This window comes from Balaenoptera ricei, chromosome 2, assembly GCF_028023285.1.
Source record: "Balaenoptera ricei isolate mBalRic1 chromosome 2, mBalRic1.hap2, whole genome shotgun sequence".
Lineage (NCBI taxonomy): Eukaryota > Metazoa > Chordata > Mammalia > Artiodactyla > Balaenopteridae > Balaenoptera > Balaenoptera ricei.
The window spans coordinates 157,210,110-157,236,572 of NC_082640.1; the positions used below are offsets into that span (position 1 = coordinate 157,210,110).

The 26,463-nt window shown below is 37.8% G+C and overlaps 1 protein-coding gene across 6 annotated transcripts in view; it reads left to right on the top strand.

The window, feature by feature from the left end:
* PCNX1 (pecanex 1) overlaps window positions 1-20,708 on the top strand; it is a 164,544-nt gene extending 143,836 nt beyond the window's left edge. For all 6 annotated transcript variants that reach the window (XM_059914533.1, XM_059914535.1, XM_059914534.1 and 3 more), the window contains 8 exons: window positions 2,119-2,219; window positions 2,974-3,124; window positions 14,308-14,538; window positions 15,399-15,673; window positions 17,004-17,209; window positions 19,160-19,602; window positions 20,012-20,152; window positions 20,339-20,708. In XM_059914533.1, coding sequence (XP_059770516.1) covers window positions 2,119-2,219; window positions 2,974-3,124; window positions 14,308-14,538; window positions 15,399-15,673; window positions 17,004-17,209; window positions 19,160-19,602; window positions 20,012-20,152; window positions 20,339-20,479 — 1,689 coding nt within the window. In that variant the 3' untranslated portion in view covers window positions 20,480-20,708. The remainder of the gene's footprint in view (window positions 1-2,118; window positions 2,220-2,973; window positions 3,125-14,307; window positions 14,539-15,398; window positions 15,674-17,003; window positions 17,210-19,159; window positions 19,603-20,011; window positions 20,153-20,338) is intronic.
* Window positions 20,709-26,463: the final 5,755 nt, after the last annotated feature.

Sequence of the window (26,463 nt, forward strand, 5' to 3'; positions counted from 1 at the left end):
GCTGGATATTTTTGTATTCCCATAAATATTATTGACCTTATTCTGTGACACAATTAAATTCCTTGGGGACAGTTTGATCTTTTCAGGGTTTACTTTTAAGCTTTCTTAGGAGGGACCAAAGCAGCCTTTAGTCTGGGGCTAATTTTTCCCCATTACTGAGACAGTATTCTTCTGAGCACTCTAGCCAATCATAGAATTTCCCATTGTTCCTTTCTGCTTTTTCTCTGATGGTTCTGTTCTCAGCCTTGGACCTTTGCTGCATGTGCTGATCAGTAATCTGCTGGACTCAAGAGGGATCCTCTGCAGATCTCCAGAGCTTGCTCTCTGTATGTAGGTCTCTCCTTGGCACTTTGCCTTGCAAATTCTAGCCACCTTGACCTCCCCAGACTCCCAGCTATCTCCTCAACTTGGAGACCTCTAGAGGAGGCTCTACCTGTGTTCCTCTTCCTTGTACTACAGCCTGGAAACTCTCGTAGGGTTTCCCATTTCTCAGGGATTAGTATCCAATGTCTCAATATATTCTTTTCTTGGTCATTTCAGGTGCAAGGGGTAAATCCGGCCTTTATTACTCTGTCTTGGCCAGTAGCAGAGGCCTGAACTAAATTTAAAATAAAAAAAATTTTTGGACTACCCTGGCAGTCCAGTGGTTAAGACTCTGCACTTCCACTGCAGGGGGCACGAGTTCAATATGTGGTCAGGGAACTAAGATTCCCACATGCCACGTGGTGCAGCCAAAAAAAAAATTTTTTTTCCCCATCACAGAAGCAATACATTTTCAGCATATAAAGTTGACTGGGTGGGGAAGGGAGGGAGACAGAAAAGAAAGAAATGTAGGATCTCCTACACAGTTACTATTGTTAACTGAATTATGCAATTAATGGTAATTAACTAACCAAGCTATATTAAGTTAGTATCTTAGACAACTGCCCTTTTTTGTTTATAAGTTAATGGTTTATAAAGCCAAATATATATACCATTGGCAAAGTTAGAATAATTAAGTTCATTATCAGCCTAGATCCATGATTCTTCAACTTTAGCATGCTTTAGAATCACCTGGAGTGTGATGCGTGGACACCACCTTCAGAATATGACTTCATAGGTCTGAAGTGGCTCAAGAATTTGCATTTCTAATAAGTTCCCAGATGATTCTCATGTTGTGTCCCAAGATTACACTTTGAGAACCACTGCTTTAGATTGTTTCTCAGTCATTGAGATGCTACCAAGATTTTCTGTAGTATTATATAAAGTATACTATTTTGCTTGTGTATATATATATAATTATTGTATTATATATTTTAATATATAATATATATGTAATAGTCAATAATCAAGGTATACAGTTATTGAAAAATTAAAAGGTTGAGGGGAAGCAGTATTCTACGGATATCAATTTGATTTTCTTTACTGTGGTTATAGTCACTAATAGGCTATATAGATAGAATACTATATTTTTCAGGAGAGGACAGTATCAGTAATGATGTATATCAACAAGTACTTTGAGATGTTTAGCTAATATCCTAATATTCTGTAATACAGCCACTTTCTTTTTAGTATGTTCTAGTATTATTATAAAGTATTAGATTTTATTTAAAGATTCCAAAGAACCTTCTCATACACATTCACACTTCATTTTATGCTGTTTCGTTAAGTTTCTTTTCATTGGAACTTTTATCTGAAGAGATAGAAAGTATGTGCTAGTTGAGTTCCTTAACTTCTCTGATTTATTAAATAGATATCTTCTGATTTGTTAAATACTCATATTCCTTTCTGATAACTAACATTCTTTTGTTTTTCCTTTTTTTTAATGAGGTGTAATTGACATAACATTAATTAGTTTCAGGTGTACAACATAATTATTCCATATTTGTGTATATTGCAAAGTGATCACCACAATAAGTCTAGTTAACATCTTTCACCATACATAGTTACAGAATTATTTTTTCCTTGTGACGAGAACTTTTAAGATCTACTCTCTCAGTAGTTTTCAAATATGCAATACAGTATTAGTAAACTGTAGTCATTCTGCTGTACATTACATCACCATGACATTCATTTTATAACTGGAAATTTGTGCCTTTTGACCCCGTCACCCCATTCTTTGTTTTTTGTTTTTTAAAGCCACTGGATGTGGACAAAGATTCATCCCTGGTGACTCTTTGTTATGGACTCTGTGTTCTGGGACGGAGAGCTTTGGGGACTGCATCCCACCATATGTCCAGGTAAGGAAGGCATTTCTGTTTTCAGAAAGAGACTGGGAAGCTCTATAACTGAAATAGTTTTTAATGGAAGCATTCTGTGCTAATTTATTGCAAACGCCTCTTTGGATATTGTATTGTATAGATCTTTTTGCCGAACACAGTGGAGTTCTAAGTGGTTAACAGAACTGGCTTTTAAAATTCACACGTGTGGGCAACTATAGATAATGAGAATTTAATAGATTTAAGACATTTTAAGAAACAATCAACTCATAACGTATGATTGGTCTCTTCTCATATACATCTATTTTCTAACAATTCACTTCTTTTTATTTTTCCATTTCTCCTTGCAATTTTTGTTCACAGCATTTATACTGTTAATATAGTGGTACATTAGATTTGGGGACTCTAAATATAAACTGGATTTCTTGACATATACATCCAATTGAATTAGAATAAAGAAATGCCACATATTTTAAGTTTCTTCTGTGATTCCTACATGTTTTCCATTAGGCCCTCCTTACTTTCTTTTAAGTTACAGTGTCTTTGCCTGTTGTTTATTTTCAGGGACTCACTATTATAGTAGTTCATAAACAAGGGTCCCAGGTCAAACAGGCCCTGTCCCTTGTGATTCTGATTCAGGGGTGCTTACATTAGTTCTTGGCATTTGTATCTTCAAAACACTCCCACATTCTTCTGATGCATAACCAGATGTTAGAATCAGTGTAATGGAAGACCTTTGTTAAAATATGTAAACTTTTATCTCTAATCTTAACAGTAATTTAGAGTCATTCCTCTATGGATTGCATGCCCTATTTAAGGGAGATTTCCGTATTTCTTCAATTCGAGACGAATGGATCTTTGCTGACATGGAATTGCTGAGAAAAGTAGTAGTCCCTGGAATTCGTATGTCCATTAAACTTCATCAGGTAAGAATGGGGAATTTCTAATGCATTACTGGTGTTTAATGGTACTTCTTCACTTGACTTCCAAATTATGTTCCTTAGGATCCTTTTGAGAAATACTCTGATTTGAAGCAAAGAAAAACATGATTCATGACACGATATTAAATCTTAGGAGCCTAAACCTGTGTTTCTAACAGTAAATTTGAACGTTAATATTAGAGAGTGACCTGGGCATGAACTTGAGGAAAAATGCAAGCAGTGATAAACTGGAAATAAATACCTATGGCCCCTGTAATGGTTGCTTTGACTTCACGTGATTGTAATTCATTCCTGTTCTGCGGGTGGACGTAGCTGACTCCTGGTGCAGCGTAATAGCATCTCAGGAGTCTTGTAAGTGCTGCTGTTACTGAACTATGAGCTCCATTCAGCATGTTGTATAGAGTAATAGATGGTTAGGACAGATTCAGCCTTAATTAAATAATCCTAGTAAGGTAATAAAATGAAAATGAGGGCTCCAAAATGCATATCTAAAGCCCTGGATCACTTCAAGAATATATTTTGAAATTAAACACTGGCACTTGCTGCTCTAATCATTCCACTTGACAGTAATGATGAGATCTGATGATAGAGAGCACATGACAATATTCATTAAAATACATCTGCTGTGCTCAAATCTGGATGACTCTTTCCCTCAAATAAAGGGTGAATTACTCTTCAAATGATTTTAGTATGATCTAAAGTGTTAGAATGGGGAGTTCCCTGGTGATCCAGTGATAAAGAATCTGCAACCCAATGCAGGGGGCACGGGTTCGATCCCTGGTTGGGGAACTAAGATCCCACATGCTGCGGGACAGCTGAGCCCACGTGCCACAACTACTGAGCTCACACGCCACAAACTACGGAGCCCATGTGTTGTGGAGCCCGTGCACCACAACTAGAGAGAGAAAACCCCCACACCACAACTAGAGAGAAGCCCATGCACCACAACGAAAGATCCTGCATGCCTCAGTGAAGACTCCGCATGCCACAACTAAGACCCGACACAGCCAAAAAATACAATAAAGTAAGATAAAACGTGTTGCATGGAAGTTAACACCCCAAATTATTTAGGAACATTACTAATAAGGGGTATAGTATTTGAAAATCTCTGTGAAAAGAATACTATTTTGAGGGTGATGGGGAAAATGTACAATAGGAATCAAATAGAATTGTCCATGTTCAGCCTAGCTTTAGAGTTTCAAGACAAAATTCAATGTATTGAAAAGAAAAAGATAATGACTTCATATTAAAATGTGATAAAACTTCAGAATTTCTCAAAAGGTATTGTGTATCTGCTACATAAGAAATACTCTTTTATGTAGCATGACTAACTAACAGTTAATTCTGAACATTATGACAGGTATTTTATCTCCATCTGGGAGAGAGGAACTGAGGCACAGGCTCTCTGTATTTTCTGATCCTTACATCTCTGTCCTTATCTCTCCCTACAAGTGCTCTTGCCTGTTGCTCCCAGTCCATTTCCTCACATGTGTTTTTAGCCTGTGACAGTAGTTCTCCGCCTTATAATCAGGCCCAACACAGTTGGGTATAGCACACTGTCATCATTAGCCATGACAGACAGCAACGGTGACGAACAGGGAGGGTAAGGAGGTGGACTTGGGAACTGGGGGCCATGGAGGGCTGGGGGAGGGGAGGAGATGAGAACACAGATGCAACCTGGAGAAGTTCTGTGGTTCACATACACCTTTGGGGAGGGTGAGATTGACCTGTAAAGTAACAAGCAACAGCCATTCACTGCACATCACTTTGACCAGATGGTGGGTTGCCAGTGAGGGACTCTCAGGCCAGGAAAAGATAGATGTGTCAATCAGTACTGGTCATCTCCAAAGTTCATATGTACTCATGAAAATCCACAGAAGGCTTATATGTTAAAGGATTAGTACACACTTGGCATATGATGCAGCAACTCCACTCCTATGTATTTACCCAAGAGAATGAATGTGTATGGCCATGCAAAGACTTACACACAAGTGTGCATAGCCATTCTATAGCCCCAAACTGCAAACTCCAGTGTTCATCAACAGATAGAATATTACTTAGCAATAAAAAGAAATGATCTACTGTTAGATGCCACAACAAGAATGAATCTCAAACATTATGCAGAGTAAGAGAAGCCAAACATAAAAAGAGTACATAATATTTTAGGAACCAAGATGGCGGAGTAGAAGGATGTGCTCTCACTCCTTCTTGTGAGAACACCAGAATCACAACTAGCTGCTGGACAGTCATCGACAGGAAGACACTGGAACTCACCAAAAAAGATACCCCACATCCAAAGACAAAGAAGAAGCCACAATGAGACGGTAGGAGGAGCGCAATCAGAGTAAAATCAAATCCCATAACTGGTGGGTGGGTGACTCACAGACTGGCGAACACTTATGCCACAGAAGTCCACCCACTGGAGTGAAGGTTCTGAGCCCCACGTCAGGCTTCCCAACCTGGGGGTCCGGCAACGGGAGAAGGAATTCATAGAGAATCAGACTTTGAAGCCTAGTGGGAATTGATTGCAGGACTTCGACAGGACTGGGGGAAACAGAGACCCCACTCTTGGAGGGCGCACACAAAATAGTGTGCACATCGGGACCCAGGGGAAGGAGCAGTGACCCCAGGGGAGATTGAACCAGACCTACCTGCTAGTGTTGGAGGGTCTCCTGCAGAGACAGGTGGTGGCTGTGGCTCACGGTGGGGACAAGGACACTGGCAGCAGAAGTTCTGGGAAGTACTCCTTGGCGTGAGCCCTCCCAGAGTAAGCCATTAGCCCCACCAAAGAGCCCAGGTAGGCTCCAGTGTTGGGTTGCCGCAGGCCAAACAACCAACAGGGAGGGAACACAGCCCCACGCATCAGCAGTCAAGCGGATTAAAGTTTTACTGAGCTCTGCCCACCAGAGCAACAGTCAGCTCTACCCATCATCAGTCCCTCCCATCAGGAAACTTGCACAAGCCTCTTAGATAGCCTCATCCACCAGAGGGCAGACAGCAGAAGCAAGAAGAACTACAACCCTGCAGCCTGTGGAACAAAAACCATATTCACAGAAAGATAGACAAGATGAAAAGGCAGAGGGCTATGTACCAGATGAAGGAACAAGATAAAACCCCAGAAAAACAACTAAATGAAGTGGAGATAGGCAACCTTCCAGAAAAAGAATTCAGAATAATGATAGTGAAGATGATCCAGAACCTCAGAGATAGAGTGGAGGCAAAGATTGAGAAGATGCAAGAAATGTTTAACAAAGACCTAGAAGAATTAAAGAACAAACACCTAAAAGAAATAAAAAACAAACAGAGATAAACAATACAATAACTGAAATAAAAAATACCCTAGAAAGGAATCAATAGCAGAATAACTGAGGCAGAAGAACAGATAAGTGACCTGGAAGACACAATGGTGGAATTCACTGCTGCGGAACAGAATAAAGAAAAAAAGATGAAAAGAAATGAAGACAGCCTAAGAGACCTCTGGGACAACATTAAACGCAACAACATTCGCATTATAGGGGTCCCAGAAGGGGAAGAGAGAGAGAAAGGACCCAAGAAAATATTTGAAGAGATTATAGTAGAAAACTTCCCTAACATGGGAAAGGAAGGAGCCACCCAAGTCCAGGAAGCACAGAGAGTCCCATACAGGATAAACCCAAGGAGAAACACGCCGAGACACAGAGTAATCAAACTGGCAAAAATTAAAGACAAAGAAAAATTATTGAAAGCAGCAAGGGAAAAACGACAAATAACATACAAGGGAACTCCCGTAAGGTTAACAGTTGATTTCTCAGCAGAAACTCTACAAGCCAGAAGGGAGTGGCTTGATATACTTAAAGTGATGAAAGGGAAGAACCTACAACCAAGATTACTCTACCCGGCAAGGATCTCATCCAGATTCGATGGAGAAATCAAAAGCTTTACAGACAAGCAAAAGCTAAGAGGATTCACCACCACCAAACCAGCTCTACAACAAATGCTAAAGGAACTTCTCTAAGTGGGAAACACAAGAGAAGAAAAGGACCTACAAAAACAAACCCAAAACAATTAAGAAAATGGTCATAGGAACACACATATCGATAATTACCCTAAACGTGAATGGATTAAATGCTCCAAACAAAAGACACAGGCTTGCTGAATGAATACAAAAACAAGACCCATATATATGCTGTCTACCAGAGACCCACTTCAGACCTAGGGACACATTCAGACTGAAAGTGAGGGGATGGAAAAAGATATTCCATGCAAAGGGAAATCAAAAGAAAGCTGGAGTACCAATACTCACATCAGGTAAAATAGACTTTAAAATAAAGAATGTTACAAGAGACAAGGAAGGACACTACATAATGATCAAGGGATCAATCCAAGAAGAAGATATAACAATTATAAATATATATGCACCCAACAAAGGAGCACCTCAGTACATAAGGCAACTGCTACCAGCTATGAAAGAGGAAATCGACAGTAACACAATAATAGTGGGGGACTTTAACACCTCACTTATATCAATGGACAGATCATCCAAAATGAAAATAAATAAGGAAACAGAAGCTTTAAATGATACAACAGACCGGATAGATTTAATTGATATTTATAGGACATTCCATCCAAAAACAGCAGAATACACTTTCTTCTCAAGTGTGCACAGAGCATTCTCCAGGATAGATCATATCATGGGTCACAAATCAAGCCACAATAAATTTAAGAAAATTGAAGTCATATCAAGCATCTTTTCTGACCACAACACTATGAGATTAGAATTGAATTACAGGGGAAAAAACGTGAAAAACACAAACACATGGAGGCTAAACAATACATTACTAAATGACCAAGAGATCATTGAAGAAATCAAAGAGGAAATCAAAAAATACCTAGAGACAAATGAAAATGAAAACACGACGATCGAAAACCTATGGGATGAAGCAAAAGAAGTTCTAAGAGGGAAGTTTACAGCAATACCAGCCTACCTCAAGAAACAAGAAAAATCTCAAATAAACAATCTAACCTTACACCTAAGGGAACTAGAAAAAGAAGAACAAACAAAACCCAAAGTTAGCAGAAGGAAAGAAATCATAAAGATCAGAGCAGAAATAAATGAAATAGAAACAAAACAATAGCAAAGATCAATAAAACTAAAAGCTGGCTCTTTGAGAAGATAAACAAAATTGATCAACCATTAGGCAGACTCATCAAGAAAAAGAGGGAGAGGACTCAAATCAATAAAATTAGAAATGAAAAAGGAGAAGTTACAACAGACACCGTAGAAATACAAAGCCTCCTAAGAGACTACTACAAGCAACTCTATGCCAATAAAATGGACAACCTGGAAGAAATGGACAAATTCTTAGAAAGGTATAACCTTCCAAAACTGAACCAGGAAGAAATAGAAAATATGAACAGGCCAATCACAAGTAATGAAATTGAAACTGTGATTAAAAATCTTCCAACAAACAAAAGTCCAGGACCAGATGGCTTCACAGGTGAATTCTATCAAACATTTAGAGAAGAGCTAACACCTATCCTTCTCAAACTCTTCCAAAAAATTGCAGAGGAAGGAACACTCCCAAACTCATTCTATGAGGCCACCATCACCCTGATACCAAAACCAGACAAAGATACTACAAAAAAAGAAAATTACAGACCAATATCACTGATGAATATAGATGCAAAAATCCTCAACAAAATACTAGCAAACAGAATCCAACAACACATTAAAAGGATCATAAACCATGATCAAGTGGGATTTATCCCAGGGATGCAAGGATTCTTCGATATATGTAAATCAATCAATGTGCTAAACCATATTAACAAACTGAAGAATAAAAACCATATGATCATCTCAATAGATGCAGAAAAAGCTTTTGACAAAGTTCAACACCCATTTATGATAAAAACTCTCCAGAAAGTGGGCATAGAGGGAACCTACCTCAACATAATAAAGGCCATATACGACAAACCCACAGCAAACATCATTCTCAATGGTGAAAAACTGAAAGCATTTCCTCTAAGATCAGGATCAAGACAAGGATGTCCACTCTCACCACTATTATTCAACATAGTTTTGGAAGTCCTAACCACGGCAGTCAGAGAAAAAAAAGAACTAAAAGTAATCCAAATTGGAAAAGAAGAAGTAAAACTGTCACTGTTTGCAGATGACACGATACTATACATAGAGAATCCTAAAGATGCCACCAGAAAACTACTAGGGCTAATCAATGAATTTGGTAAAGTTGCAGGATACAAAATTAATGCACAGAAATCTCTTGCATTCCTATACACTAATGATGAAAAATCTGAAAGAGAAATTAAGGAAACACTCCCATTTTCTATTGCAACAAAAGAATAAAATACCTAGGAATAAACCTACCTAGGGAGACAGAAGACCTGTATGCAGAAAACAATAAGACACTGATGAAAGAAATTAAAGATGATACAAACAGCTGGAGAGATATACCATGTTCTTGGATTGGAAGAATCAATATTGTGAAAATGACTATGCTACCCAAAGCAATCTACAGATTCAATGCAATCCCTATCAAATTACCAATGGCATTTTTTACAGAAGTAGAACAAAAAATCTTAAAATTTGTATGGAGACACAAAAGACCCCGAATAGCCAAAGCAGTCTTGAGGGGAAAAAACAGAGCTGGAGGAATCAGACTCCCTGACTTCAGACTCTACTACAAAGCTACAGTAATCAAGGCAATACGGTACTGGCACAAAAACAGAAACATAGATCAATGGAAGAAGATAGAAAGCCCAGAGATAAACCCACGCACCTATGGTCAACGAACCTATGTTAAAGGAGGCAAGGATATACAATGGAGAAAAGACAGTCTCTTCAATAAGTGGTGCTGGGAAAACTGGACTGCTACATGTAAAAGCATGAAATTAGAACACTCCCTAACACCATACACAAAAATAATGGATTCGAGACCTAAATGTAAGACCGGACACTATAAAACTCTTAGAGGAAAACATAGGAAGAACACTGTTTGACATAAATCACAGCAAGATCTTTTTTGATTCACCTCCTAGAGTAATGGAAATGAAAACAAACCAATGGGACCTAATGAAACTTAAAAGCTTTTGCACAGCAAAGGAAACCATAGACAAGACGAAAAGACAGTCCTCAGAATGGGAGAAAATATTTGCAAACGAATCAACGGACAAAGGATTAATCTCCAAAATATATAAACAGCTCATGCAGCTCAATATTAAAAAAACAAACAACCTAATCCCAAAATGGGCAGAAGACCTAAATAGACATTTCTCCAAAGAAGACATACAGATGGCCAAGAAGCACATGAAAAGCTGCTCAACATCGCTAATTATTAGAGAAGTGCAAATCAAAAGTACCATGATGTATCACTTCACACCAGTTAGAATGGGCATCATCAGAAAATCTACAAACAACAAATGCTGGGGCGGGTGTGGAGAAAAGGGAACCCTCTTGCACTGTTGGTGGGAATGTAAATTGATACAGCCACTATGGAGAACAGTATGGAGGTTCCTTAAACAACTAAAAATAGAATTACCTTATGATCCAGGAATCCCACTACTGGGCATATACCCAGAGAAAACCATAATTCAAAAAGGCACACGCACCCCAATGTTCATTGCAACACTATTTACAATAACCAGGTCATGGAAGCAACCTAAATGCCCATCGACAGACGAATGGTTAAAGAAGATGTGGTACATATATACAATGGAATATTGCTTAGCCAAGAAAGGAACGAAATTGGGTCATTTGTAGAGACGTGGATGGATCTAGAGACTGTCATACAGAGTGAAGTAAGTCAGAAAGAGAAAAACAAATGTCATATATTGACGCATATATGTGGAACCTAGAAAAATGTTACAGGTGAACCGGTTTGCAGGGCAGAAATTGAGACACAGATGTAGAGAACAAGTGTATGGACACCAAGGTGGGGAAGCAGCGGGGGGGTGGGGTTGATGGTGTGATGATTTGGGCGATTGGGATTGATATGTATACGGTGATGTGTATAAAATTGATGACTAATAAGGACCTGCTGTATAAAAAATAAATAAAATTAAATTAAAAAAAATTTTTTAAAAGTACATGTTGTATTATTTTATTTATATAAAATTTAAAGCAGGCCAAACTAATCTCTTGTGACCAAAAGCAGGTCAGTGGTTGTTTCGGATGTAGAGATTGAATACCAAAAGGCAGGAAGGAACTTTGGGATGATGGAAATGTTCTATATCTAGATTGTAGCAGTGATTACATGGGTTTGCACATTTGTCAAAGCGCATCTAACTGTACTCTTGTAATGCGTGCAGTTTGTTGTATGTAAATTATACCTCAACCTGATTTTTTAAAAAAGATCCTGTTCCCAGAGAGCTAAAAATGCGAAATTTATAATAACTTTTGTTTCAGACACAGTCTTTGATAGGGTGCTTTTAGCACTTTCATAGATGTGGTTTTTTTTTTAAATTAATTAATTAATTTATTTTTGGCTGTGTTGGGTCTTCGTTTCTGTGCAAGGGCTTTCTCCAGTTGCGGCGAGCGGGGGCCACTCTTCATCGCGGTGCGCGGGCCTCTCACTGTCGTGGCCTCTCCTGTTGCTGAGCACAGGCTCCAGACGCGCAGGCTCAGTAGTTGTGGCTCACGGGCCTAGTTGCTCCGTGGCATGTGGGATCCTCCCGGACCGGGGCACGAACCCGTGTCCCCTGCATTGGCAGGCGGATTCTCAACCACTGCGCCACCAGGGAAGCCCCCATAGATGTGTTTTTAACTTTTGCTTTTTTCCTTTACAGTTCTTTTTTAATTTTTTAATTCTCCGATCTAATGTGTTACATGTTTTTACTTTAGAAATTAAAACTGTTATCTGTGTAATATTTAATTTTACAGTGTCCTGTAATGTATCAGTGCTGTCATACACATTATATCACCCACAACCCAGAAAATTATTTTAATCCCAGTTTTATAGATGAAGATTAATCAAAACTCAGAGAAATTACGCAAATTGCCCTTTTCATGTGTTCTTTCTTGTCCTCTATTTAATCATTTTGTAAAACAGCTTATTTCCTTATTTTTTTCTCTTTTGCTAGTCTCTTTAAGGATTTACCTGGTTGTTAGAAATAAAATAAACCAATTAAAATCTAGCTTGGTTTACAAGAGATATATAGTGAAAATCTTACAATCTGTGATCTCCTTGAGGACAGGGATAATATTAATCTCTGTGTCCTCCTTGCTTAGCACAGTGCATGGTGGCCTGTGAATGTTTGCTACATGAGTTTCATTGTCTTCAAAAAATAATATTTCTTGTGCATCTGCTCATAACTTCTCAAGTTATGAGAAGTTTCTAAAATGCTTTTGAAAACTTTTCCTAGAATTGGAAACATTATCTCTTTTTATTTATTTGAAAACTAATGAAAAACATTGAAAAGTAAACATTTCCCAAGAGTAAGCACCTTCCATCATCCCATACCATCATACAACAGCCCCACGAAGCAGTCACTGCCAATAATTTGATGCCTATCTTTTATGACTTCCCCAAGTTCATGCAGACATATCCAACTATATGTATAAATATTTTCCTTTTTAAAAATGTAATTTTGCTATATAAATTGATCTGGAGTGCAAGCTTTCTTCCCATTTAGTTTAACGTGGACACCTTTCTAAGTTAGCACATACAGAGGCACACCACATTTTTTAATGACTCTAGTATTCCAGAGTATAATTTTTACTCCATTTTTTAAGCTATCTCACTATTCACGGACATTCTGATTGTTTCTTTTTTTTTTTTTTAATAAAATTATTTATTTATTTTTGGCTGTGTTGGGTCTTCGTTGCTGCACGTGGGCTTTCTCTGGTTGCGGTGAGTGGGGGCTACTCTTTGTTGCGGCGCGCGGGCTTCTCATTGTGGTGGCTTCTCTCGTTGCGGAGCACGGGCTTTAGGCGTGCAGGCTTCAGTAGTTGTGGCTCATGGACTAAGTTGCTCAGCAGCATGTGGGATCTTCCCGGTCCAGGGATTGAACCCATGTCCCCTGCATTGGCAGGTGGATTCTTAACCACTGAGCCACGAGGGAAGTCCCTGTTTCAAATATTTTATCAGTAAAACAGTGCTGAATGATGTACATAGATGTTTACACATTCATTCAACTATTTTAAGCCCAGTGAGAAGAAATATTTGGACAAGACTAAGCATTCTCCACTTTTGGCATGCCTAATGATTCCCAACTTTGTGTCCGTGTTATTAAGAATGTGATTATTGCCTGTCTCTGCATGTTTATTTTCCATTTAAGTAATTGTACAAATACTACTATCCAAGGATGTCATTCCTTCCCTAATTGAACAACTTGATGAAAGAAAGCACATCTTATGGCATCTAGCTATCTGCTCGTGTAGGAAAGTGAACTCAGTATTTAAAAGCAAGATTAGGATGGTTGGTGGTGTGTGATGGACAGAAGTCAAGAACCATCCATCAGTATTCTAAGTTGTAAATGCTCTTAGGGCATGTTCACTAGAAGCAGAGTCAGAGTCCAGGATTCTCGTGCAAGAGACTAATTGAGGGGATGCCCTCAGGACAGTCTGTGAGGAAATGATGGAAGCAGGAAAGAGCAAGGGAAGAAGCTAAGCAGAAGTGTCTTTCAGCTGAGCTCTAGCCTCCCCTGGTCTCCAGAGGGAGCTCTGGAGTGTGAATGTCTTGCACGTGGTAGATATTAAATAACGACTTGTCAAATAAGGCCGAGAGGTTTTTTAGGGAAGACTTTACTAGCTTCTCTAGGGCTAGGACCCTTAATTTGTCCTGAGAGCTCATAGTTTTGAGCCTTACCTTAACTAAATGAGAGGCAGGATAAAATGGTTTATTATACTCATTCTAGAGATGTGGCTTTAAGTGAAAAGCACCTAGTTAAAAAGAAACGCAATTTAGAGACCTTTTATGTAGTTTTAGCCTCCCTTAACTGAAAACAGTGAGATAATCCTTTAACAGAAAAAAAAAATGAATGAAGATATGAAAACCGACTTGAATAATTTATCTCTAATAATATTAACACGTGCTGAAATGAAATATATAGACTAGTTTTTTAAGACTTTTAATTTAGTAACTGATTTAGTAATTTCAGAAGCTTTCATCATCCTGGAAGTCATTCTCTTCTTTTCCTAAAATTGTAGGTGTATTTTTTATCTCTGTGTATAGGACCATTTCACTTCTCCGGATGAATACGATGACCCCACTGTGCTCTACGAAGCCATTGTATCTCATGAGAAGAACCTCGTCATAGCCCACGAAGGGGACCCTGCGTGGCGGAGTGCAGTCCTCGCCAACTCACCCTCCCTGCTTGCTCTGCGGCACGTCATGGATGACGGCACCAACGAGTACAAGATCATCATGCTCAACAGACGCTACCTTAGCTTCAGGGTCATTAAAGTAAGGTTTGGAGGCACTTGTTTTCCTCTGAAAACAATGGAGCTTAGATAACTGTATCCAAACTTTTAAAAAGTAATTGAAACTCTTTTATAGAAAACAAAAATAATGACCATACTACATTAACGTTTATTGTTTTTGAGCTCTTAATTTATTTTGTCAGTAATTTACTCTGTCCTCTGAAATTCTTTCATGTGCCATAAAGCCTTAAATTTTTTGCTTATTTCTCTTTTGGCAGTCTCTTGCCTGTTATATGTGCTATTTGAGCAGCATCTCTTCCTAAAATGTCAGCACTGTATTGCTAATAAGATGTGATTCCTAGCTTGCAAAATAATACTACAGCTTGTACTTCATAGTAGCTAACTGTAAATGGTTCACTCTAACTTGCTTTTTTGTTTGTTTTGTTGTTTTTTTAAACGTCTTAGGGCTTTAGGAGGCTTAATCTCTGACATTTTATTTTGATAGTTTGTAATGTTTTTTCTTCATTTAATCAACCCCCAAAATCACAAACATCCTTTCAACTCTAAATATTTGTTACCTCTCATTTCTATCAAAAATATTTATTATCTTAGTTACAAAATTCAGTGCTTCACCAATTTAGAAAAGTAAATGGACTACATTTTACTTGGTATTTTTACAAGACAGAGCAGAGGGAAGAGCTCTGTAGGTGCTTATTATTTAATAGCCTAATAACAGTGGGAAATAGTTAACTCCTGTTCAGATGTGACCTACTTATATTTGTTTCCTGCTTTTCACAGTTGGTTATCGTAATGTCTTTTATATCCCTCCCATTTCTACTCTTCTGTTTATATAAATTTTATTCTTGGCCCCTTAACCTAATGCCCATGTGTTCTGGTTTTCAGGTGAATAAGGAGTGTGTCCGAGGCCTTTGGGCAGGGCAACAGCAGGAGCTTGTTTTCCTACGTAACCGTAACCCAGAGAGAGGTAGCATCCAAAATGCCAAGCAAGCTCTGAGAAACATGATAAACTCATCTTGTGATCAACCTATTGGCTACCCGATCTTTGTCTCACCCCTGACAACTTCTTACTCTGACAGCCATGAACAGCTTAAAGAAATTCTTGGGGGACCTATCAGCTTGGGAAATATCAGAAACTTCGTAGTGTCAACCTGGCACAGGTGAGCCACAGGACTGCCTTTTCCAGTGGTGGTGTGTCCTGACCCGCTTAATCTAGGCAGTGTGCATTAGCACCACCTGGAAAGATTGTAGGAAAAATACAATAAAAACCTGTTATGGCTGAGCTTCATGAAGTAGAATCTGAGCATTTGTATCTTCAAACTCTTATTAAGTAAATCTAATGTACAGTGGTCTGGTCAGGAACCACTGCTCTAGCATTTAGTAGAATCTTGGATAATTCCCTCCTTCTAGTTTTTTAAACTCTCTATTGCAGCTTATTGCCACTATTAGAATGTGTGGGTCAACAAACAGGGCAAATGAGAGAAAAGTAAAAGAATCTCGTGCAAGTCGATTACATTCTTCTTGTATTCCGTTCCAACGGTAGGGGGAGCACGTTGTCCGTGCTGAAAGTCCTCCTTGTGAGACGCAGAGACGCTGCTGCCATTTGAACAGTCAGTCAGCACTCACATCTCAGCTATTTAGTGTCTTCAAGTATGCACATCAATTTTTTTCCTCTGCCTTTTGCATAAGTAAATTATGATATATGGTACAGGAACATCATAACCTGATGGATGGTAAAGAAAAATCTCAGATTAAGAGTTATTCAGATCCTTAAAAATCAAAACTTAATCCAAAACAGGACTAGAGCAACAAACTCACAAATAGGTGTTTTAAAATTCTTCCAGGAATACCCAGCATTAAAGAGTAAAATTTCACCATTTTAACGTCTATCCCTATTCAAACAGAGGGAAGAATACAAACCAGGGTAGTGTTCAAAGAAGTTTTCTTTTCAAAAGATACGTGCTGTGCTGGAATTGCCTTGTTTGCCCAGGACTGAGTGGTTTTCTGGGATGCAGGATTTTCAGTGCCAAACTGAGACAGTTGTGGGCAAACCAGGAGAGTTGGTCACCCTATGTTTTAAAAAAGAGAAGAAAAATTATTAACAGCAGTTCTCTTCAGGTGTGCTACAGCATAAATTAGGTTTAATTTAAAGCAATTAGGTATTCGTGGGTTGTATACAGTGGCAAGGATTCTATTTCCAGCTGAGATCTTAATGGAACAACTTGTTATGTGCAGTTCTTTGATATGGCCTAGAAAAGATGATAGAGTGTAGTGTAAAAGTGAAGTTGATTAGAAGAACGGAGGCAGTGAGTATGAGGGAGATATGCAAACATCATAGACTCTTTTGCTTCTTAATGTCGATTGCCGCATGAAGACTTCCAAAGGTGAACACTAGTAGCGTTAAATGTTCAGAATAGCTAGAAAAAGAATACAGTACCTATCTTGAAGTGATCTTGGGACAATGCCTCCTACTCTGGTGTTTGTTCCTAGGTTAAGGAAGGGTTGTGGAGCTGGCTGTAACAGTGGTGGCAATATTGAAGATTCCGATGCTGGAGGTGGAACCTTTTGCACCAGTAACAGTGCGACAACTGCCAATGATCCCCACAGCAGTGCATCCCAAGGAAGCACTGGAAACCCAGGCCAGGGACCGGGAGCAGGACTCCATCCACCTGTCACATCTTACCCTCCAACACTAGGTAATCTGAAACAAAATTATGTGTGTAATGTTAGCCTCTCAACTGTGGGGTTCAGGTAGTATGTGTGTATAAAGAGGATGACATATTACCTACTTGGAAATATATAAATAGAATGTTTCGTTTGATTCCCAATAGGACATTATCCTACTTGTTTATATTCATCATTTAATGTATATAAATATAAATATACACCATTTGAAATAGCATTTCTTTGGAAGTATCATTTTTAAAGGCCAATAATAGTTAACTAATATAATTTATTTAACTTCTCTCCTGTTGAACAACAATTTGGTTTCTTCTGAGTGTTGTAATAATCTTTGTATATAAATCTTTGTAATCACTTATTATTTTCTTAGGCTGGAAACTTTAAAAATGGAATCAAGTCAAAGTTTATGAGAATATTTAAGACATGATACATAATGCCAAAAATCTTTCCAGAATTTTTTTTATTTCTTTTACACCAATTGGTACTCTGACCAGTTGTACAGAGGAATGCCTAGCTTTGAGTATCATTGTTTCCACTTCTGCTCCCTGCTCTCTCAGAGAGACAGGAGAAGGGGGGTGGTCTTTAGTTGCATTTTTTTAATTTGCATTGCTCTAATAATACCTGAGGTTGGAAACTTTTAAATGAGTTTATCAGATCTTCTTTCTGAAGTGCATGTTAAGTCTCTTGCCCATTTTTCCATTTGGTTATCTTTTTCTTATTTGTATATTCTGGATTGGAACTCTTGATCAGTTTTCTGTACCACAGACATCTTTTTCCGTTCTGTATCTTGGCTTTCCCTTCTCTTTCTGTGAAGAGTGGCTTGCCTTTTTTTGGTAAGTTCTTAATTTTTGTGTAGAGCAATTTACTGATCTTTTCCTTTATGATTAATACTTTTTGTATCCTATTTAAGAAATTTTTCCTTATCCTAAAGGAAGCTATTCTTTTACTAATTTGCCTTTTACATGAGAGCTGTAATCCACCTGGCATGCAGCAGGACTCAGATCTTACCTGTTCCCGGATGGCTGGTCGGTTGATCCAGCACTGTCCTTTCCCCCTCTGTTTTGCATGGATCAGATGAAGTTTTAAAACATTTACTTAAAATGATTTTAAAAAGTGTAACGGCACTGGAATTGTTAAGACTCTAAATAGGCGTGTGATCGACATTTTGTTATGTTCTTTTTTAACTTCTGAGTGAAAACCTAAAACTGCCAGCGTGCTTCTTTAAATATACCTTTTACTCTTAACATCGATTAGCTCTTTTTATTTTCAGATTAAAAAGTACATGTAGTTATTTTTCAATATAATTAATAATAATTTTCTAATAATCTTCACATCACTCTTCACAAATCTGAAGAATCCTATTGAGCCATTAGAATAAAGGACACAGAATAACCTGCTATTTAGTATCACTGATCATTCATATTCAGTAGTGATCCCTTAATGTATATGCATATTACAGTGTGGCATCACTGTGCCTCTGTAGGTAGTATAGCTTGTCATTGGAATACATTGAAAGGGCATTAAGACCATATTTTGAGAAATAGTAGTTACAGAGCTTGCCACATAGTAGGTCCTTAATAAATATTCCTCACTGTCTCATTTCTATGAGATATTCATGTATTCTGAAATATTTCAGTGAAAGAAATTTTAGGATTTATCTCAACCTAAATACCTGCTATTTCCTATAAATTATTTAATTGTATCTTTTTTATGCCCCAGAATTTGAATTTTAAAAAGCTTCAGCAAACAGAAATTATGTTACAAAAACCACACAAGGAAATAGATCTCAGATATTTATTTCTCTTTGGCAACTTTAAAAGTTTTGGGTATAAATATTCAATTCAATAAATTCACCAGCTAATTTAAGGTGCGAGGCTTAAGGGAGAAAGTCTTAGAAACTACGGAAAAAGCAGTTGTGTTTGGGTCACTGAGAACGAGCGCCGCTGTCGTTTCTCCCTCCCCAGCCGCGAGCCACAGCTCTCACTCTGTGCAGTCCAGCCTGGTCCGGCAGTCCCCTGCCCGGGCCTCTGTAGCCAGCCAGTCGTCTTACTGCTATAGCAGCCGGCACTCATCTCTCCGGATGTCCACCACGGGATTTGTGCCTTGTCGGCGCTCTTCCACCAGCCAGATATCGCTTCGCAACTTACCGTCATCCATCCAGTCCCGCCTCTCTGTGGTGAACCAGATGGAACCCTCCAGCCAGAGCGGCCCGGCCTGCGTGCAGCATGGCCTGCCTTCCTCTAGCAGCTCCAGCCAAAGCATCCCAGCCTGCAAGCATCACACCCTCGTGGGCTTTCTTGGGACAGACGGCGGTCAGAGCAGTGCCGCTGATACGCAACCCGGCAACACCTTAAGTCCTGCCAATAATTCACATGCCAAAAAGGGGGAGGTGATTTACAGAGTCCAGGTGAGTAAGCCCACGGTCCTTCTTGCACTGTTTCTCTTACTCCTTTGTTTTTATTTCTTGTTTTTTTGAGTGAAGGACTCTTGTGCAGACACACCTTATATTGCTTAGTCTGAAGACTAGAACAATTTTGAATGTTGAAAAAGTGTTTTTGCCAGTATAAAAACTGAAAGCAAGCAGTTTTTCACTGGTGGTATTTGTTCCCTCTTCAGCCACGGTTATGTGGCCCTTGCAGTTAAGGTCTCCTAGGAGGCTAAGAGGAATTCAGGTGGCTCTTTAGGTTGTTTTTTATTCCGTTATAGGCAGTGGAGAATTTGAGACACTGTGAAAGAAATTCTGTTTGGGATTATGTAATTATTTGCCGTCGAGGGGAAAATGAATTGGAAATGATCCATATTTATTTACACTGCAGATTGTGGATCCCAGTCAGATTCTGGATGGGATCAACCTGTCAAAAAGGAAAGAGCTGCAGTGGCCTGATGAGGGTGTTCGGTTAAAAGCTGGGAGAAACAGCTGGAAAGACTGGAGTCCTCAGGAGGGCATGGAAGGCCATGTAAGTTCTCTTATGAAGCTGGTGCTCTGACTTTTTTGTAGCCTAACTGGTATGCCTGTTTTTTAGCTGATTTATGTACTTATGCTTAATTACAAACTGAATTACTACCTCTGATCTTAAGGATAGAGTCTGTGAGTGTATTCCGGGTCTCTGCCACTAACTGCTTGTTTTATTCTGAATCATTAGGTGATTCACCGTTGGGTGCCTTGCAGCAGAGATCCAGGTACTAGATCCCACATCGACAAGACAGTACTTCTGGTTCAGATTGAAGATAAATACGTGACTGTAATCGAAACTGGGGTACTAGAACTTGGGGCTGAAGTGTGAGCCAGTGTTTTATAACTTCATTTCTTTTCCCTCAAAATTCCAAGAGATTGGAAAAAAGAGGAGAGAGCAGAAGATGCCTGCAGGTATCCCTTTGATCCTGTAGGAGAGACTTGAACATAGAGTGGGCTTGGTTAAGCACCGCTCCTTCGCCCTTCACCCTGACTCCTGTCACTGTCTCCATCCCCAAATAAAGCTGAAATATTTTTTTAAGTTAGCTGCTGAGAAAACATCTTGCATGAAGGATAAAGTTCTGTTAAAATACATCCTTAAAAAAAGTTTTTTCCTATGCATTGCCTATGCTTTAAATCAACAAACTCTTGCTTTCTAAACTATGATCTCATATTTTTCTAATTTTTTTGCCAAAAATAATTGCCATGTTTTGTCATAAAACATGAAATCCATTTACCTTGATTTTTAAAAACAGACAAGTGTAGAAACCTTCAGTTTGACATATAGCAGTATAAAAGTTTAATGTACAGTGAAAAAGACTATGAACAGACATAGATTTATCTTATTCCTTGAGCGCTAAAAACTTTAATGAAAAAAACTGCACTAATTTTTTACAATGCACTATAAAGTCTGAGATTTCTCAGAACATTTATTTATATATAAAAATAAAATACCATTATTTAAATTGCCTTTGGGATTAACCCCTTCCCTTTCCTTATACGTAGCAGGAACCGTGCTGCTCGTTTTTCTTTAGTAGTCTGTACTTCATGCCAGTCCATTGGATGTTTCCTTTAAAATGAATACTTAATCTCAAGACACACGTAGCTTCATCCCTGGCATTTCCCGGAGCCAGTAGTCAGTGACTCAGTCCCGTGAACACTCCTGCCAGCTCCTGTGTCCACATTTCAGATGGGCTCCAACACTGTGTGCGTCCCAGCTACCCTGTTTCTCCCACTTGGGGCAAGCTCTGCTGGGGTCAGTTCTGGGAAGAAAATACTTTTGCTTTTCAAAGAAGAAGGTGAACGTCCAGGAATTTAAAGAAAGGATGGATTGCCTTTTATTTTAAGAGTTCTTAGCTCTTGAAGTTATTCACATGCAGTTCAGTTAATCAAGTAAAATTTTTTGAAACAAAATTATCCAAATGGTGCAGTTCTTATTGTTATATCCCTCTTTAATAACTTTGCCTTTTATTTTCCTCCTCTCTTCTTATTCTATTACTTGAATTTTATTTCCTGTGATTTATAGTGTGTAGCTGTAATTTGAAATATTTATAACTGTGATGAAATTGACTTAATTCATATGTTGTCTCATAACTTAAATTTTATTGGTTTTTTAAAAATGTATGTATTCAGGGAAATATATAACTCAGATTTACAGTTGGACTAGGTGGGAACTGCAGTTTAGATTTAATTTTCAACATATGGCATTTTTTAAATCCTTCAGAAAATTTTTCTCCTTTTGTGTGAAACTCCAAAGAAGACTACATCTGAGCATTTAGGAGCAGCCATCTTTCTGCCCCCTGTGAATGGAAAGTAAAAAGAAGCAGGTGAAGTTAATTTCAGTCATACATTTTGTTGAGTCCATTATATCCAAAGTATTGCTATTTCACCATGTGGTACTAGCTGTATTTCAGGTACTTGCTAGCCACGTGTGCTTAGTGGTCACTGTATTGGGCAGCGTGGGTTTAAAGTGTCTTCTGATGAGGTGAGAGGAGATAGAAGCTGTTTGTCCTCCTAATTCTGATGTAGATCTTACAGTATCACATGACACTTCAGTGGAAGGAATGAAAGCTAAGGAAGTAAACAGCTAATCTATAGCCTCTGATTGCATTTTCACTCCAAAACCTATTTACTTTTCCTTTTTCCAATTTTAAATTTTTGTGGGTATTCAGGAGCCAGTGTGCCTCGTGTTGAGGTTTCCAGACTTCACACTTTGCAGAATTTACTGTTGAAAAACTTTTTGTCAAATGATTTACTGAACATTTACACAAAGGTACCCTTTCTAAATTGACCAGTTAAAATGTATTTTTCCTGATACTGTCATCATACTCTGTGTTTGCCTTATTTTGGCAAATCTACAATATGCCATTAAGGTTCAGGTTCTTCTTTTTTCTTCTGAAACTGAATATATGATCTGTTTGTTTATCTGTATTATCTAAAATCCTCTCAGAGGAATTATGCTCCCTGCTGCTTGTTCCCTTTCTGAGATGAATATGATCTCTTCATGGTCATTGCCTAGATGAGAAGATAATTGGAGCCTTTCCAGTCTTAAATAGAAGATACTTCATTTTCCTACACAGAGAAAAAGAAAAACCTGAACTTCAGATGTTTAAGATTAAAACATATAGTCTTTTTAAAATCATAATACTTTTCTAATAATTGCATCAGGGGAAGCATTGATAATTAAAGAAGGAGTCATGTCTTAAAAATAATTTGAACTAAAGTATAATATAGAAATATACACACTTTCATTAATTAAGTTGATTATACATGTCTTATTCAACCCTGTCCCCTGCCACCCCACACCCCCTTGGAGATTAGTGAGCTATTCATTTAGATTCCCTGCTTAGCCTTTCTGATTAGTATATAAGACTCCAGTATACACACATTAGCATCTTTAGTTCACAGTTGCCAAAACGTTCAGAGTTCCATAATTTGAAAGTAAAAATATGTAATTAAAACACTAGTTTTTTTCATTTGCTTTAAATAGTTTTATTGATATCTTTCTGGTTTTTTTCTTGTTTGATTTTGCTTTTTCCCCCTTTAGAGAGAGTTCTGGAATAAGTTATAAATTCCTAGCTTTTTTGTTGTTGTTGTTATTCAGTGTTAAAAATCATTTTATAACTCAAAATTAAATTTTTGGTTAATCTTCCAGTTTATAATTTGGTGTAAGCCCTATTTTTACACCATTTTTCAATACTTGATAAAACTTTATATGTTCACTTTTTTCTAAAGAACTATAATTTTTCCAGAAGTCTAGATTAATGTAAGATGTTGATCTTTAAGGGACTTGGGAGAGTAGGTGGTGAGGCTCTATATTTTTAAGGTAAAAGGAGATTAATTACCTTTCAGGAAATTAGCGAACAAACTTCATCAGTGTTCTGCCTTCTTTGAGTTTCCATTACTGGAAGATTAACTTCCATTAAATTTGAAGTTTTTTTTTTTTTTTAATATTTCAAGTATATCTGAGATACTTCTACAGACCCTTGAAACAGAATTAGCCAGACAAGATTTCCCTCCCGAGTGAACTATGGAAAATTACTCTGTGTACCAAATGTCAGGCAGTGAAAATACAAGTTTTTACGTAAGAAACAGCAGCTCATTAAAAAGACGTCTTTTTCTTCCTGGGTTGGTTTACTTTTCCATCTCATATCAAAATATAAAAAAACAGCCTCAAATCTAAGCAAGGGTAGCTTAGCCTTAATGAATTCCACTTTGCTTCTGAGCGGCGTCCTTCTGCCTCTGCTTAGGAAATCTTCATTTGGTGGATTGCTGCACTGAGTCACATTCATCCAGAACTGAGTCTTTTAAACTTATGATTTGCCCAGAGGCTAAGGTTGTTGTTTTCTTTCAAAAATCTTTCCTCCTAAATATGTGACCTGAGAAAAAGATAACAATAATTTTGCATGAGAATTCTTTGAATTTATGTTTACTAGCTACAAAACTATAAATTGCTGCCCGCATTGTGATTGACTTTCGTGTTTGTTTTCATTACTTTTTCATGAATATGGACACAGCCCCCCCTTTTTTAAAAGTCCTCAGTATTCATTCTTGTTCTTTTTTGTAGTATATTTTAATCACATAAAATTACTTTGCTTGGACACAGACCAAGGGTAAGATGTCATTCAAGGCTAAGATGATACTTGGAGCCTATTAATGGACTTTGAACTTTCTGTTTCAGTCATATATGGAAATTGAGTTTTATTTATCTGGAGAAAGAGGAAAATTAGCTATTACCATGTATTTGTGCAGCATAAATTTTAATATTACGTTGGATATGTATAGTTTTTTTTAAATTAAGTATTAAAAAACCAGCCTCTCTTTTCTTCACTTCATTTTTTTAAAAAAATCTGGTTGATATATACCTAGTCCTTCTCATTTGTTTAGGTGAGAACTGTGATTGGAAAGAAGTTAATTATTATACAAATAGATCTGGTAGGTATGTGAGTGGAGTATTAATTTTGCTTGAAACGGATGTATATTTTCTGCTTTGAATCACCTCTCCAGAGTCATCTTGTCAAGAATTATGTGTGATAAGAATTTCTCTTTATTGCCTATCAGCCACATATTCTTTCTGAATTAGAGAAAATAAGTTCTATTTGTGAACTGAACTTCATTATCTGCCATTGTATGGAAGCAGCATAACATTCTTTGGGGGACCAGAGCTGATTGTCATCACAAGGTTACATGACAGCTCTGTTCTAAGGCGCACCTATTATATAGGGTTATACCTTTTTTCTATGCTTCAGCTCTGTACCTGACAATTTATGATTCAGAGGATCCAAGCTAGAAGGAAGAAAGGTCATCTAAGATTGTGATAAGGATGAGTTCCTGCGTGGTATTTGCACAGATGGGGTGTTACCCTGGAATTCAAAACAGAGAAGTAGTAGAGAATGATGGCTGCTCCAGATGACTCTTGGATTTAGCGTAATTGTGGTTAAACAAGATTTTTTATACATGAAGCTTGATTCTACAACCAAAATAATAGAAATGGGGGGAAAAATCATGTCTGCTTATGCTTTTTTAAAGTTTATTATAGTTTAAGTAAAAATGAATTGTAAAAAATGATTACCTTAACCCTGTACAAGTCTGGCAATGAGCTCTGCATGAGGAAATGGAAGAAAGAATACTGAAAATGATTCCAGGAAGGTAGGTGGGAGGAAGGAGAATGGGTTTCCCTTTTCTGATCATGGGCTCTGAAAGTATTCATTGCCTCTACCAGCATTCAGTATAAACCAGAGATAAGAATATATGTACTCACGTGTGTCTGTGAGTGTGTGTGTGTGTGTGTGTGTGTGTGCGTGTCTGAGTGTTTGTTATTCTAAACAGCTTGTAAATACTGTAGATGTTTAAAATGGAAACTAAAAGCTGAGATTGTTTTTTCTTTGCAAATATATTGCATCAAAGATACAGTATTGACAGTGGATAAAACACGGAGGAAATAAATTTTTTTTCATTTTGCCTTCTGTCCATTTTTGTCAAATTAAGAAAAATTAGAGTTTACCATATTAAGCTCTGCCTAGCATATTTTAAAAACATGTACTTGCTTCTGAAAATAATCATTTTCAACAGAAGCTTTGGCCTATTAACATGGGATTCAGCTTATAATAGAAATGTATATATTTCATAGTAAAAGGATAGCTTTTCACACTTGGCAGAAAGGTTGTAGTTTACATCTTCTGAACTTATCTGAATGTGTCCTATTAATGATATAATATCAGATGGAACATGTAGGATGATGGATGAAAATGTGTACATGTTCACTGTATTACACTAAATTATAGTACAGAAAATGGAAAGAACATACAGATTATGGTCATCAAAATCAGACAAATGCTAACTTGGTGTGTGTACTAACCCACTGATTTCAGGTATAATACTTCAAGAAAGTGCAAGCTGACTTACAGTGATAATAGATATACTCTTGACTGAGTCACTTATTAATCCTTCAGTGAGTCATTTTAACTATAAGTAACAACCAGAGCCAGCAGGGTGCAGGTGACGTGCCATCAGCATCAGAGTCCCAAACAGTTTGCTGTCTTCCTGCCCAGGATCACAGTGGCACACCTAGAAATGTAATGGCATTTAGTCTTATAGGATCTTATAGGACAGTATTTTTTCTAGTGACAGGAAACATGCTGGTTAAATGAAACACATCTTCAAAGAAAGGGATTTTCTGTGTATGTGATCTACATTAATCTTAGAGCCAGAGATTCAAAAGGGAGTTGACCTGAAATTTGGGTCCCCTAAAAGCTCTTCGTTGTTCGTAAAGTGCAGTTTACTTAGGATTTTTTTTTTTCTCCTAAAGGATCCGAA